Here is a 14,349-nt window from a genome sequence, read left to right on the forward strand (position 1 = left end):
GGCATCTTGGTTTAAATATGCTGGAGAATGCATGGATGCATTAGCAAAAAAAAAAAAAAAAAGAAAAGAAAAAACAGAAAAAGAAAATAATAAGGGACCTTTAGTTTAGTACCAATAGGTTTAAGAACCGCTTCTAATTGTTGGGTTAGTTTAGAAGAGTCTGACCTTCCAAAGAAATAAAAGATTAATTATTACACTCCTACACCTTGGATATCTCCAGTCTTGATTAAGTTGGTTTACGGAGGAAGAACCTTACTGAGTTCAATGCTTACTGAATTGTGTAAGTAGATATGCAGTTGCCAGGTGAAAGAACGACTGCACATGAGTCATATAAAAATTTCGTGTGCAGTTCCATACTGGAGAGGCTGCAGTTACAGGCCACATGCCAAAACAATTTACTTAGCACATGGCTCATTTCCTTGTTATTTCTGGAAAGGTCCTACGCAAGAGCTTGAAGGGTTCTCATCTACAATATGGAGAGGACATAATTATCCATGGGATCTGAGTGGATAAAAATAGTGGCTAGTTCTACTCATGAAGTAAAACAAGGTTAGGGAAACTATCTGAGACCTTGCTTAAGGCTAGTAAAAATCACACTGTCTTCATGAATGCAGGTAGTTGCACTTTAGTTCTCAAGAATCAACCACAAATTACGTATCTTAAGCATGTTAGCTCCCATAGTAGAATTAACCTTTGTCAAAAACACACTGAGTAAAATTATATTTTTTTTTTCAAAAAAGCATTCTAAGTTTACTTTTGTCTTATTTTGTTTTGAATTCTTGCTTCAGTTTTAATGCACTTCTATATTTTTAAAGCCCTGTTTATTTTATATGTATATGAAAATGTGTATTTTTAGAACTGTAACAGTTTAGCCAATAATTTTTATGCATGTTTGAAATTACTGTTTATTATTGGGTTCTTTTGATCTTTATTTTCCAAGCAAAAACTTGGAGAAAATAAAGGCCATAAGTCCATCCGAATCAAAACTGATAGCTCTAAAACACTGAACATTTTAGAAATATTTCCTAATCTTGGGACTGTTATATGAGGAGATTACTGATAAGATTTGTCAAGTCGTATGCTGCCGTAAAATCCTGTCTTGAAAATAGGAATAAGATTGCACCTTAAAGACCTGGGAAAAAAAACCCGAAACAGCAAATTAAAGTACACTGGTTTTATTATTATTTGAAATCACCTTTTTAGTGCCATTCTCAGTTTTTTGTATGCTTGACTCATGCTTTTTGAAAAATGAGGCCTGGCAATCCTAAGTCTCAAAGTGAACCAAGGGGCAAATTGCAATCTATTCCTTTTAATTTCAATTAAGACTGGCTCTTTTTTTTTCCAGAAAGAAATTGAATTCATGGTGTGGATTTGAATAGGGAGAATTTATCCTACACTATTTGCAAGTAAAAGCATATATATATTTGATGGCTGATTAAAGAAATGGTTTGTGCTGCCTCTGTCATTTATTACAGAAGTACAGCCATCCTGGGAGTTAATTCCTGTTGCAATGGAGTAGCAATGCATATCAATGTTAAAAAAATTTGTATTGCATGAAAGCAAAAATTTACTACTTTAGCTGTAAGACAGAGGACGGGCCTTTAGGCAGGGAAAATATAACTCAAGCTTGAAATTGGATGTAATTTACTTCTTTGTTCATGGTGTGCCCTTTAAAAAAAAGACAAATAGTGATGCCCTGATGATATATTTCATCTGAATAAAACCACAATGTCCTCCAGTCTTCCATAATAAAATTGGACTAATATTGAGTATTATTACTTGATAAAATTCATTGATAACACTTGGAAAACTTTTATTCAGATGTCTTGTTCAAATACCAACAAATTCAAACTTACTTTACCTGTGGGATATACTGACATAAATGCGAGATAGCAAATTTTAACAAAGTAATGGTATTATATTAGTATAAATTACTTATATTCTATTTCAGTTCATCTCCAGAGTTAAATACTTGCTTTTTAGAAGCAAAACATTCTGAACATTCTAAATTTCCAAGTGTGAAAACTAATGAAATTCTGCTAATTAAGTTCACTTTCTGTTGCTGCAAGCCTTGAAAATAAGAAAAAACTTCACAGGATCTATTGTCATGACTCATTTGAAATCCACTAATACCTTGATCCCTGGTATTAGCAGTTGTGCTCTCTGTTGCCTAGAAAAGCAAAGAATTAGGACTAGACAGTAAAATGAAACAAGGATGCCATTTGTTATACTAGCTGGTTGGTGTGATCCACACCTACTAGAACTTCATAAACATCAGCAAATCTGTCAGAGACATTTACCCCTTGCAGTAAACATGTACAGTGCTCCTGCTAGCACCAAGCCCAGTGCCAGACCACAGTGGTGGCAGTTCTGCCTCACCTCAAGCTGGCAGAGATTAGCATGTAGAAAACCAGACATGGGGGGAAGGAAGACCCAATACAGAGTAATTTTCAAGGCTGCAGCTGTTCTTTCATGTTTTTCTACGTATAACAGCTAGCAATTCTACATATAGCTAGCTTATTGGTGAGAAGGAGTAACCTTACTGGTTTAGTTTATAAGATACTGTTCTATCCCACCTTCACAGAGCATGCACACACACACACAGAGTCCACTCCGCTATTTTATGTTGGTATCTCCACAACCTAGAAAGCATTAGGATTGAATGAAATAAAAAGTACAATAACAGGAGAAATACAAGTCCAATTATCCAGTATAGTCCACTTTGTTATTTGATGTTGACAAAATAACAGTAATGCATATGATTTTAAAATGCCTTAGTCATCCCCTATGGCTGTTACTTACTCTTTACTAAATGCACACTTAATTTTCATACTTGCCTACAATTATGTATACCCAGATGTATCCAAGCATACTTGGAATACGTTATAAGGGTACCCCTCGAAAATTTTCTTCTTCTAAAACAGAATGAAGAACTGAAATCAAGAATGTCATGGGCAGCTGCTAAACTACTGTTCTCAGTACTACAGAACACTGCCCAAAAGTTATGATGATGAAGAAGAAAACTAAAAAATAAAATGACCGATAAGGCCAAAACCAAACTCTTGTTTAAAAATACTTCCACGTGGCTATAGACACTGCTCTGAATTTCCTTATTTGTGTATTTCTACTATGACTGGAACTTTTTTTCATTCCATCTGCCCATATTATCATCATTCTGCCCTTAACTATGATTAGATTGTTTGTAATAATAACTACTCGTCTTTACATGTGACGCAATGACACTCTGCAGGGTTATTTATGAGAAAGTTCAATTGTCTTGCCTTCCTGAACATGCATCCTCATCTGTGCAAAATTACATCAGTGGGTATTTGTGTGAGTGTATTGGTGTTTATTTGCAAGCCATGTCCTAAATAAGAAGAGTATGAGCATTATTCTATTTCTTTGGAAGTTATTCTGGAGATTTGATCATATTTTATTTCAATATCAGTACAAATGTTTCTTTGACAGCCAGTTGGATTTTTTATTTTGAAGTCTTCTTGTTGAGAAATAGTTATTTAGGTAATATCATCTGTATTATTAAAACACTTCTTAGACATCAGGAAACATTGTGAAATTGTCACATTTCTGTATTCAAAAGGAAACTTACCGATTATGTAATTCTTTCACAAAACTGTTCCAATTGCTCTGAAAATACTTAATTTCTATGAGCAGTGAAGTAATTGCGTGAGATGGAGTCTCTCTTTTGATTATTGTTTGCCCAGATAACATTTTTCTACCAATATGTGAACTGAATAAAAAATCTGGCTTGAAGGAGTAAAACAAACAAAGGGAAAGGGATAGAAGAGTCCTGTTTAGGACCACACTGACTGCCCAGACCTTATATTCCCAAATAAGAGCATACAACTTTGCAATAGACCTTTAAGCCTGTTTGGGATGACAACAAGCCAGTCCTCTATCTTCATGTTTCTTGGGCCACCTATGACAAAAAAATCCTGATAAACATAGGATTTTCACTATGAGCTGTCACTACTGTGTTTCAAATGTTATCTTCCATTGGATGAGGGAGTGATTATTCCACTACTCCTATCAAACATACTGTTAAGAGTCAAAACAAAAGAGTGTTATAAACAAATACACACATGCACATAAATTCTACCCATGCTGGACCTTTCCTTCAAACTTGAAAGTTTCGGTAGCTTGACGGGTTACAAAAATTTTTATAGCCTCTTCTTCTCAACAGACAGGAGCATAAGATGACTCAGATGTATTGTGAGCACAAAAACAGGGAAAAGGGGTAGATGCTAGGAAGTTTTATGTATAAAACTATACTTAACATGTAGTCATTAACGTGACTTGAATTATACCATCAACAAGGGGTTTCTGTAAATAGATGATTTGGACTTGGAATGTTAGTTTACTTGTAACCGGACTAACAATAACTTGCATTTTGTTATTAGACCATTAGAATATTAATTAAACTAGCAATAAAATCTTTGTTTCATGTATAAAATGGGCTCCCTTTTTCCCATAACATAATTTTCATGATAACATTAGGAGTTATTCTCACTAACCATTCCTTATTGTTGACTTTTTCCTGCAAAAAGTTCTATATGCTTTTCTGTTGTTTCTGTGCCTACTTGGTAACTTGTAATTTGAATGGCTCTCCTGCTCTGTTCTATTCTAACCTACCCTACTTTTCTAAGATTTGACTGTGCTATATTGTTAAAACACAGTTTTTGCTGCATTAGCAATTGTTGTTTAGTGGAGGGGAGGGAGGATGTTGCCAGTTTCTTGAAACAAATGAATTATGATCATGCCCAAGTGCACTGCATTGAATTACTTCTGATTTATATTTCTATATCATACATAGCTAGTCACATTAAAGGTTCGTCAATTCCAGGAGCTTTTGGCCAGTATCTGTACTGAGGAAGAGGATAAGAACAGGACAAGAACAGAATATTATGATACTTCCTCCAAGTATCATTCCAATAATCCTTGGTTTAGGGATTTCCTGATACTGAACTAATATTTTTGTGCTTGCTAGCCCTAGGGGACCTTCTTGATGTAAATCAGAGCAATTGGGTTTTTTATAGGCAGTGCTCTGTGCTCAGACTGAAAATACCACAGCTTAAATTGTATGGAAAAATATTTTAGTCTGAACTGTACACCTGATAATCTCATTGTATTGTCTCAAGTTTTATATGCATTACAAAAGCTGAATATTTGTACACATCAAAGAAGGGTGAAGAGTATATATTTAGATATAAACAGTTTTAGACTCTTGAGGCAAACATGTAAATTAACATTCTTGTTGCAATTAAATGAAACCTTGGTGCACACATGCAAAGCAGAAAGAATAGCAGTAAGTAGACTTTCTCTCTCTGAATTGCCCATATCTCATGATGATTATATTTTCTGCTAAACTGATACTATTTCTACAGTTAAGAATGAAGCCAGATAAAACAGTGGTAACTTTATATATTTACTTATGAAAGCTGGTAAATCACAGAGATAGTTCCACGGGATGAGGTCAGTTTTGTAGATATGTAGCAGGCAAATTCACATTCTGCCACAACCTGGACAGCTGACAATAATAAATTCCTTAGAAATGAAACATCTATTGCTGTATGAAATAGCTAATTTTTACTTTTATGAAATAAAATATGCCAAAATCCTCAGCTGACATGAATCGGTGAAGCTGTGTTGGTTTATGTGAGCTGATAATGGAACATTGTCTCAAATACTGTTTTGTAATACTGTTTTTCAGAATGATCAGTATACACTTTTGTGAATGACAAGCTTCTCAAAATATGCATTCCTTGTTTAGTAATTGACAATAGGGATGATCTGGTTGACGAGTATTTTATTGAATTGGAAAAATATTTTCTGTGACCATTGTCAATATCTGTACTTCTTTGCTGAATATATTTTTCTTTCTATTAAAAATTCAAAAGTCTATTTACTTGTACTGTGAATCTTTTATGCCCTATTCTTTATTGCAGTCTCTCAGACACATATTTGAGGTAGGAATAATATTTTTAATGAATAAATTCATAAAACCACATAATGAAATCCTTATTGAATGCAGGCAAAAGCTGGAGATACAGTACATGGGCTATAAGCCAGGCCATTACTTCAATGTTTTTCTTCCAAGAAATTTGATTTTAGCACATCTGACTTCCCAAGCCTCACTGACAAGATGACAGACATTTGTAGTTCTTAATTATTTGTAAACCATATTAATAATACTTAGAAAGCACAGTTAGAAAAGAATTAAAGAATAACAGTCCATCTGTATTATTACAATCCTTGAACAAGATGTTCAAATAGAAGAGCTTCTGAGCTTCTATTTTAAATTTAGTGACCACATATGCTTATGTATTTGTGTATTACATTTTAAAGAGCTTTTTTCATAATTTTTTTTCAGCGCAGTTAAAGGGAAATAACAATCTCCTTTGGTATGTCGTAATTAATCAGATTAACATTATGAAATTTTAAGTGTTGCAAAGAAGAAAATGATGCCATATTAACAGATTATAGAAGGATGTACTATACCATGCAATACAGACTGGTTACAACAGTATGCTTATTACGGATGATTCAAAGACTTACCTTCTAGAATACATAAAAAGCAAAAGAAAAACAGTAAAATCGTTGCTATATATTATGCCTATTGAAATAACATGTATTTGTTTCATACTAGCACAGTGGAAGAAGAAAATGTGCAAAGAACTTTTGAGTGAACTATTCCACATGAAATTACATTGTTGCACACAGTTAATTATGATTTAACTACAAAAAATATCCTGTTAATTTATATTAATATATTCATTAATATTTTTTTCTAGCAAATACGAAATAATGCCAAACTTCCATGTTAACATGAAATTTGCCAGGAAGATATTCACCAATAAAACTGTCTATCTGCAAGGGTTCAAGATGTGATGATATACCATCATGTTCAGATTGCCAACATGATCAAGATTGTGATACAAGAAAGAAATTATTGTAGGATAAGTTCAGGGTCAATAACTCTTTAGTGTATTGCATACAGGGGAGGCATTGTTCCTTCACAAAGTTCCTTTGGCTCAGACTAGGAATGAATAGGAAGTAGGGAAGGGATGGCCCCCTGAAAGTGTGGTGGACTGCCAAGACTCATGTTTTAGAGTTAAATCCATCCAGGGCCAGTAGCTGCTTAGAGGACAAGTACATTATCTAAAACTTCCAGAGAAGGCTCTAAATAATGCATTTGTGCTATGTTAGCCTTTTATACCAGGGAAAATTTAATGACCTAGAATATAAAACATGTCATTGTTCATCCGCTTGCACAGAAGCAACTGATTTTGTGTGGGTTTTTAAGTCCATCTCTTCAGAATGAAAGAAAAGTGCAATTTTTTTTATTGTCCATATTTGTGTTGACCAGAAGGTGTCTGATCTTGTGAAGTGCTGACTTTCATTGTCATGCTCATTTTCAATGAGCAGCTAATGAGGCTACTCATTGTTTTACATTAATTCCTTTGACTCATTTGAAGCAATATAAACTATTAAAAGAAATCATTATTACAGTTAAACTTGATTACTTTTTCAATTTTGTAATGAGTTGTTTAGCAAATCTTCAGAATGGCAGTAAATGCAAAATTAATTTGAAGAAGATAACAGATATTTCTCAATTTTTTCATCCATATAAATTTAAACTAAATTCTGAGTACTAAATTTTCCCTCTCCCCAAAGAAGAACAAGAGAGTAATTTCTTAAAATTATTGCTATATTTAGCAGGTCATAACATCACCAACATGCACATTTCTGTGATTTAGATTTAATACAAATATTTCAAAATATCAGATCTGAAAAATGTTCTCCATTTTTATTACAGGCCTATTCAGCAAAATACATACCTTTGGTATAATATGTTTTATTGCATATAGCAAACCATTTTCACTATCATTAAAAATATACTTCAGCACTTGTGAATTACAGGGGACTTCAATGCCTCAGATAACCCACAATATTTTATACAGTATCTTGAACTGGCTTATAAATGTGTAGACATGATAAACATGTACATTTTCTATTTGGAATTGCAAGTTAAATATCTTTGAGAATTCTAAATTTACTTATCATTTAGCTACTTAAACTATATTTCTGCTACTTTACTAGATGCATCATAAGACATTATTTTCATTGAAAATATGCTTTAAATAAGGCAAGTTTTATAAGAATTTAAATAGAATTTTTCTTGCATGAAAAACTTTTTTTTATAAGGTGGTCATGCCTCCCTTGCTATTCTGAAATCACTACACACGAAGCAATAAAATTACAGTGTGAAGCATCCTCCAAGGATGAAATCACAGTGAAGAAAGCTGTGATATACATTATGCTGTTAATCATGTCGTATCATATTGTATCATATGATGATATCACAATAGAAGAGAGCTGGTTATTTACACAGTGGTTCTGACTGGCAAATGTAAACAAAGATGAGTCAAGCACCTCAGCAATGCTTTGACTTGTTAGTTCATCTCCAGGATTTTACAACAGTGTTCATTAGTTCCATTCTCAACTTGGCATGAGGCACCTATTTTTAAGGTAAGAAACTGCTCAGTTGATGAAATATCAGTCGGATTTTCAGGTAAATATGAATCTATTCTCTTTTAGTTCATTGTTAAGTCAAGGGTACACTAATCTATGATCCAAAAAAGGTGAAGTGCTGTTAGAACTGTATGCAGTTTAACGGATTATGTAACATAGAGATACTGTTGGCTTTGAAGACATTTAAGCTCAAGAAAATCTCCAGTACAGCAAGTAGTAATTGAAATTAACTGTTTAGGTAAAGTCCATGTTTTACTATGGATTCATGGAAGTCTGATGACTATTTAGAAACTCTTAGTCCAGTTGAAATAATTGGAACTGTCTTGGAAAATCTCAAGTGTACTTGAACGTCACTGTAGGTATGAACACTTAAGCATTAAAAATATGACAGTTGAAATATCTTTCCAGAACTAAACACTCCTTCTTTTTAAGGTCAATTTGAAGGTGAATCCTACTGTGAATTGTTTTTCTCCACCAGAGGGCTTCATTGTAAACAGAGATTCATTGTTGCAGGAGACAGTCTATCTACTTATTCTTCCTCAATTCATAGTGTGCTTCCCCTCACCAAAGAGGTGCCTGCTGTCTGTGGAAAGTCCACAGAGCAGGTCTTCTGTCCTGAGAATCACATGTTCTTCCCTGTACCAGTGCCAAAATTAGTATCTTCTCTTTTGTATTATTTAGACGTGCCTGATTGTTCTAGATTGTTGCACTATGTTCATCATTATGGTAAATACCTAATATTTTAAAAAGTTCATCTCTGACAGATTACTAAATAGCCTATAGTCTCAGCCTATTATCAGGAGAACAAGTTGAGAAAGATGTTACGTTCTCATCCTGTAAATATTTCACATTAGCCCAGGATTTCATGAAATTAAGATTCCACTAACCAGACAAAATTGTCATCCTCACCCACCATCCCTCTTAAGTGCATTAATCTGTTTCTTACAGAGGTTTAGAACTTCTATGCTGCACACTTCCTAGCTTATGTTTATTGGAGGTGAATTCCCCAGAAACTCCTCTGGGGTACTTCTCAATTTCATGAATTACTGTATTTTCAGAAAGGATGTTTCTCTTTCCACCCCCTCCTACACCTCTTTTCATGCTTGAGATGATGAATCGTGGTTCTTTTCTTTCCTTGCTGTTTATCTTCCTGCCCTTGTAGCTTTGAAGACAATCAAGTCATTTCTCCTCCTAAAAGCTATTTTAAAATTGAGAAGTCAGTTGGGATTTCCATTCCTAGGAGGGCTGGTAAGGTTTAATATCCAGAAAATGAATAATCATGTCCATGTTAGGATCAAAGCAATATACATAGAGGTACTTATCAAAAATCCTAATGAATTTTCAATTACCTTGATTTCTCACCTCACGTTTCCTAATATATTTCATAATGGTCTGATTTCATCTTTTAAAAGGAATTCCAAGAGATTTTAGAATTAGGACCATTCTCTGACCAGTAGAAGCAGGGAGAAAGTGGCAGGAGCAGATTTATTTTTTATTTTATTGAGCCACACAATGTGGATACTTCTGTTTCAATCTCTTTCCAGTTATTTATCTCTGTTTAAGGAAAAAAAATATCCATGCATAATTTTGTAATTCCCTCAAGAATATTATTGTGTTACCATTTTTTAACAGGATCTGTATGTCAAGGCTCTGCACCCTGAGTTCCCAAATACCACGCAAGGAATTTGATCAAAGTGCTTTCAGTGTACATGAGATATTTCACTATAATATTTAACAGTAGATCTAATGATACAGATAATTTATTTGGATGTTGTTGAGTGACAATAAGATTCTCATTTTCAGACAGAGTCCACCTTCACTTGATTGTTGTTTGTAATCAGTGGAGAAGGTTTACTTTTCATCCTGTCTCCCGCGTCATTAGAACTATCCTGGAAAAAAACTTTTGCTGTACAAAAAGTGACAATAATTCTCTTGTATTCTCTTCTGAAGTTCTGGTTCAGGAGTCCATATACGATAGCATTAAGGCAGCTGTTGAAATACGCCATGTAATAACTACATACGAACAACCACTCTGGAATCCTAGGGATTATAGTTTCTGGGTTGACAGCCACAGCAAGGCCTATAAAGTTTAAAGGAGCCCAGCAGACTGCAAACAGTACAAATACCACAAACATGGTCACAAAGTTTCTGAAGTCATGTGGTTTCAGTCTGGGGTTGTTATCTGGTTTAACTCTTCGCCTTACCTGAATAACGAGAATCCATATTCTCAAGTAACAGAAAGTAACTATGGCTATGGGAAGCAGGAAATGGAAAAACACAACTGCTATTGTATATGCTGAGCTCACAGATTGTGCAAATGTACATGAGTAAATCCTGGGGTCATATTGTAGCGATCCCACAAAGAGGTTGGGCACGATAGCAACAAATGTTAGGACCCAGATAAGAAGAACATAGCACAATGAATTCTTGTCGCTGTACAGCTTGTCATATTTGAGACTGTGGCAAATATAGCAGTACCGATTGATAGCAATGCCTGTAATATTGAAGATTGATCCAATGACACTTAAGCCCATCAAGAAGCCACTAATCTGGCAGTGAAGGTATCCCAGATTCCATCCGTTGTGAAATACAGATGTGAGGACCAGTGGATATGGGTAGATTGCTACAACCAAGTCTGCAACTGCCAGGCTTACAACAAATACATTTCCTGCAAAATAAATATAAAAAGGCAAGTATTAGTTTTCTGTCACTCTTTCCTACAACTTCTGTTCTTAATATATTAATATCTAGTTTTAGAGGAACATTTTAAATGTAATTAGTTTCTACTTCCTGGATCAGAATTCATTATCACATATCAGAAAGAAGACACTAATTTTTAATATTAAAAGGAAAACATTATTAAATTAATTATTAAAGATGCACCTTTTAAAAGAAAATTGTCTTTGAGTTTAACTATCATGACCTAATATTTTTATAATCTCATTTATTTGGATTCTTCCAATAATACAAATGCAGAAGTTATATCAAATTAAGACATTCATAACTTTAAGACTTGTCTTGACTTTAAACAAATATTCTCTTTAAAAACATCTGAAGACATAATAAGATTGCTAATTAATTTCAAAACATTTACCTTCCATAGTTAGCTTAATTCCTGTTTCTTGCATTGTTCCTTAACTTTTCCAGTCCCAAAATGAAAATATTTCTTCCAATATTTTTCAAGTTCACTAATGTGACTTTTAAAGTGACTCTTTTTCACTCTGCTGGCTACCACTTAATTAAACCATTGCAATTCATATTTAGGAAGTATCATTTTTTGAATTTTAAGTAAAAATTTCTAAAAGTCTAGCCAAACACAAACATAGTTGTCTTTCCTAAATTGAGAGACATACTTTTCAGTAAAAGGAGTGATGCTGGACAGTGACTGAGACAGTTCCCAGAAACTAGTGATGTCACATTTTTCATCTTCAGAATTGTGTTTGAACAGAAAGCTATGAGTAAAACCTGATGTTCCATATTGAACTCTTTAAAAAGCCAAAAAATCAAAATTTTGAATGTCTTCCTTGAATAAAAAAATATTAATTTTCTTTAGAGTAAGATCACATTGCTGCAAAAAAAAATGTGATGCATGTAACTTAAGAAAGTGTTACAGTGCATTAACACCATTTGACTGAAGGGAAAAGAGAGAGTCTGCGTTTCTTGACTTTAACAAGTCAAATAAACTTTAAGCCACTAAGAATCTCTATGGAAAGAAAGATGATCTACTGGTAACCAGCTTTATCAAGTTACACTTTTAAATGCAGTCTAAAGCAATGTTCCCTTAAATAACTGTTACTGAAAAACATGTTTCTGCTTAGCAAACATATAGCAACATCAGACCTAGCTGATGAATAAAAAACTTGCTTAAAGCAACAGGAAACAAATAAATACTCCCAGACAATATTACTTTTTCAAGACCAAAATCAAATGTAAACTGAGTGCAAAAATTTTGATAGCTTATAAAAAAAATGCTTATGAGTCAAAATGAATTTATAAAAGCATCAATTAAGAACTATGAGATGTAGATGTGTATGTTATGCAAATGCAAGTAGCAACTTATATCTGCGTAACATAGACAAATTACTTTGTGGGCTGTTATACCCCTAGATTCAGTGCTAAGTATATCCTGAAGTTAGTGGGAATTCAAAAGTTTCCAGAAATTTCTGGCAACGTAAATGACTGAAGATTATTAAAGGAAAAGAATTACAGTTGCTTAGACTAAGTGGTGCTGAATGCCCCAATAGAGTTAGAGTGGAGGGCTGAACACTTTTCCAAGAGATCAAAAATATTACTTCTTTCTGCAGTACTAGGAGAACTGAGGGAGATGTGATCTACAGGATTCTTTTGCCGAAGTGATGAGACTATGAAGCATTTTAACTCCTCAAAAACTTTTAGCTTGGGGAAAAAAAAATGTTGCAAAAAAAGAGAAACAGCTTATCTATTGAACAAAATAACAATGTCTTAAAGCATTAGGGACTCCAGCTAGAATTTTTGGTACTATGGAAATGTGAATGAAATTTAGGCAACATTGGTAAGGCTACTATTTCTCCTCCCTTTTTCCCCCCCGAGATATTTATGTACCTTCTAATGTTAGTGCCAAGTCACTCTTTCTGTTCACATATTTCAAATTATTCCCCATATAAATAATATACTGGCTTCTACAATGCTAGCTAGACAACATTGTGTTTTCATCATGTCGCTACATTTTGAAGTACATAACATTACATTTCCTGTTCACGCATTCGTGCTTAAGGTTGTATCAAATTTAGCCAAGAGTGAAACAGAGTCTTTGTGCTAACGGGAGGTGCTTTTGCTTTTAGACAGGATTAAACAGTATGTGCAGCTATCATTGAAGTCACTTATAAAGCTTTCGTTTCAGTGGTCAGAGACTCAGACCTCTAATGTTTAGTTGTTAAGTATATATTTAAGGAAAGAAGACTGTGTAAAATATTTCAGTGTTGGAGCTGTTACAAGTTCAAACTTAATTTCTAACTATTAGGTCCATGCTATTCTTATCTACTGTCTTTTTATTGACTTTCAGATATTTCCAGAACTGCTAACAGTAATTTCTGGTTTTACAACTAGGTTTAATTAGTAGGTTACTTTGCTATAAATTTAGAACAGGTTTCAAGAAGTCATAATGTATTCAAATATAATATTGACAAGATTGTTATGTCCACAGCTGTCATATACTTAATGGCACTGAAGTTCTTATTACCTTTTAAAGCACTAATTTCTGATCACTTAAATATTCCTACTGATTTTCTTCAAGGTTAAATTACAGATTGTTTTAGCACTTTATTTTAGCCCTTGCTCAGAATGTGAATCTGGAGTTTTATACCGCTAGCTGAAAACAAGACTAAGATTAAGTGTATGTCAACGAATTCCTTCAGCAGGAAGTAGAACATCTAAATGTGGCGCCTCATAGTTATAACTGAACACAGGATCATACTAACACAAATCTAGCACAAGTGACAGCATTGCTAGCAAAACACCTGGTGTAGACATCTAGTAACTCTTCTTCATAACTGAATGAGAGAGCAAATAAGTCTCTGATAGTGCAATATGAATCGTCACATGAAATAAAACAATGGGCTAGTTTATGAAAAAAAGCAAAATTAGAAGGCTAAGCATAATATTCAATACAATATGATTCATTTTGCCACTAAATGCTGAACTTCTTCCTTTGTAGGGCATTTCATTAGGTGTACCTATTGGTCATGCCTCTGCTTCTCTTGAGGTTATTTCCATGCGAAGAATAGTGCCTCAATGACGTGCTGATACTAGATTTGTTCCATA

The 14,349-nt window shown here is 33.9% G+C and overlaps 1 protein-coding gene across 1 annotated transcript in view; it reads right to left on the reverse strand.

The window, feature by feature from the left end:
- Positions 1 to 10,173: 10,173 nt before the first annotated feature.
- Positions 10,174 to 14,349, reverse strand: part of MTNR1A (melatonin receptor 1A) — a 50,071-nt gene continuing 45,895 nt past the window's right edge. Inside the window, exon 2 of the mRNA XM_069855928.1 lies at positions 10,174 to 11,218. Coding sequence (XP_069712029.1) covers positions 10,350 to 11,218 — 869 coding nt within the window. The 3' untranslated portion in view covers positions 10,174 to 10,349. The remainder of the gene's footprint in view (positions 11,219 to 14,349) is intronic.

This window comes from Phaenicophaeus curvirostris, chromosome 4 (assembly GCF_032191515.1).
Source record: "Phaenicophaeus curvirostris isolate KB17595 chromosome 4, BPBGC_Pcur_1.0, whole genome shotgun sequence".
Classification (NCBI taxonomy): Eukaryota; Metazoa; Chordata; class Aves; order Cuculiformes; family Cuculidae; genus Phaenicophaeus; species Phaenicophaeus curvirostris.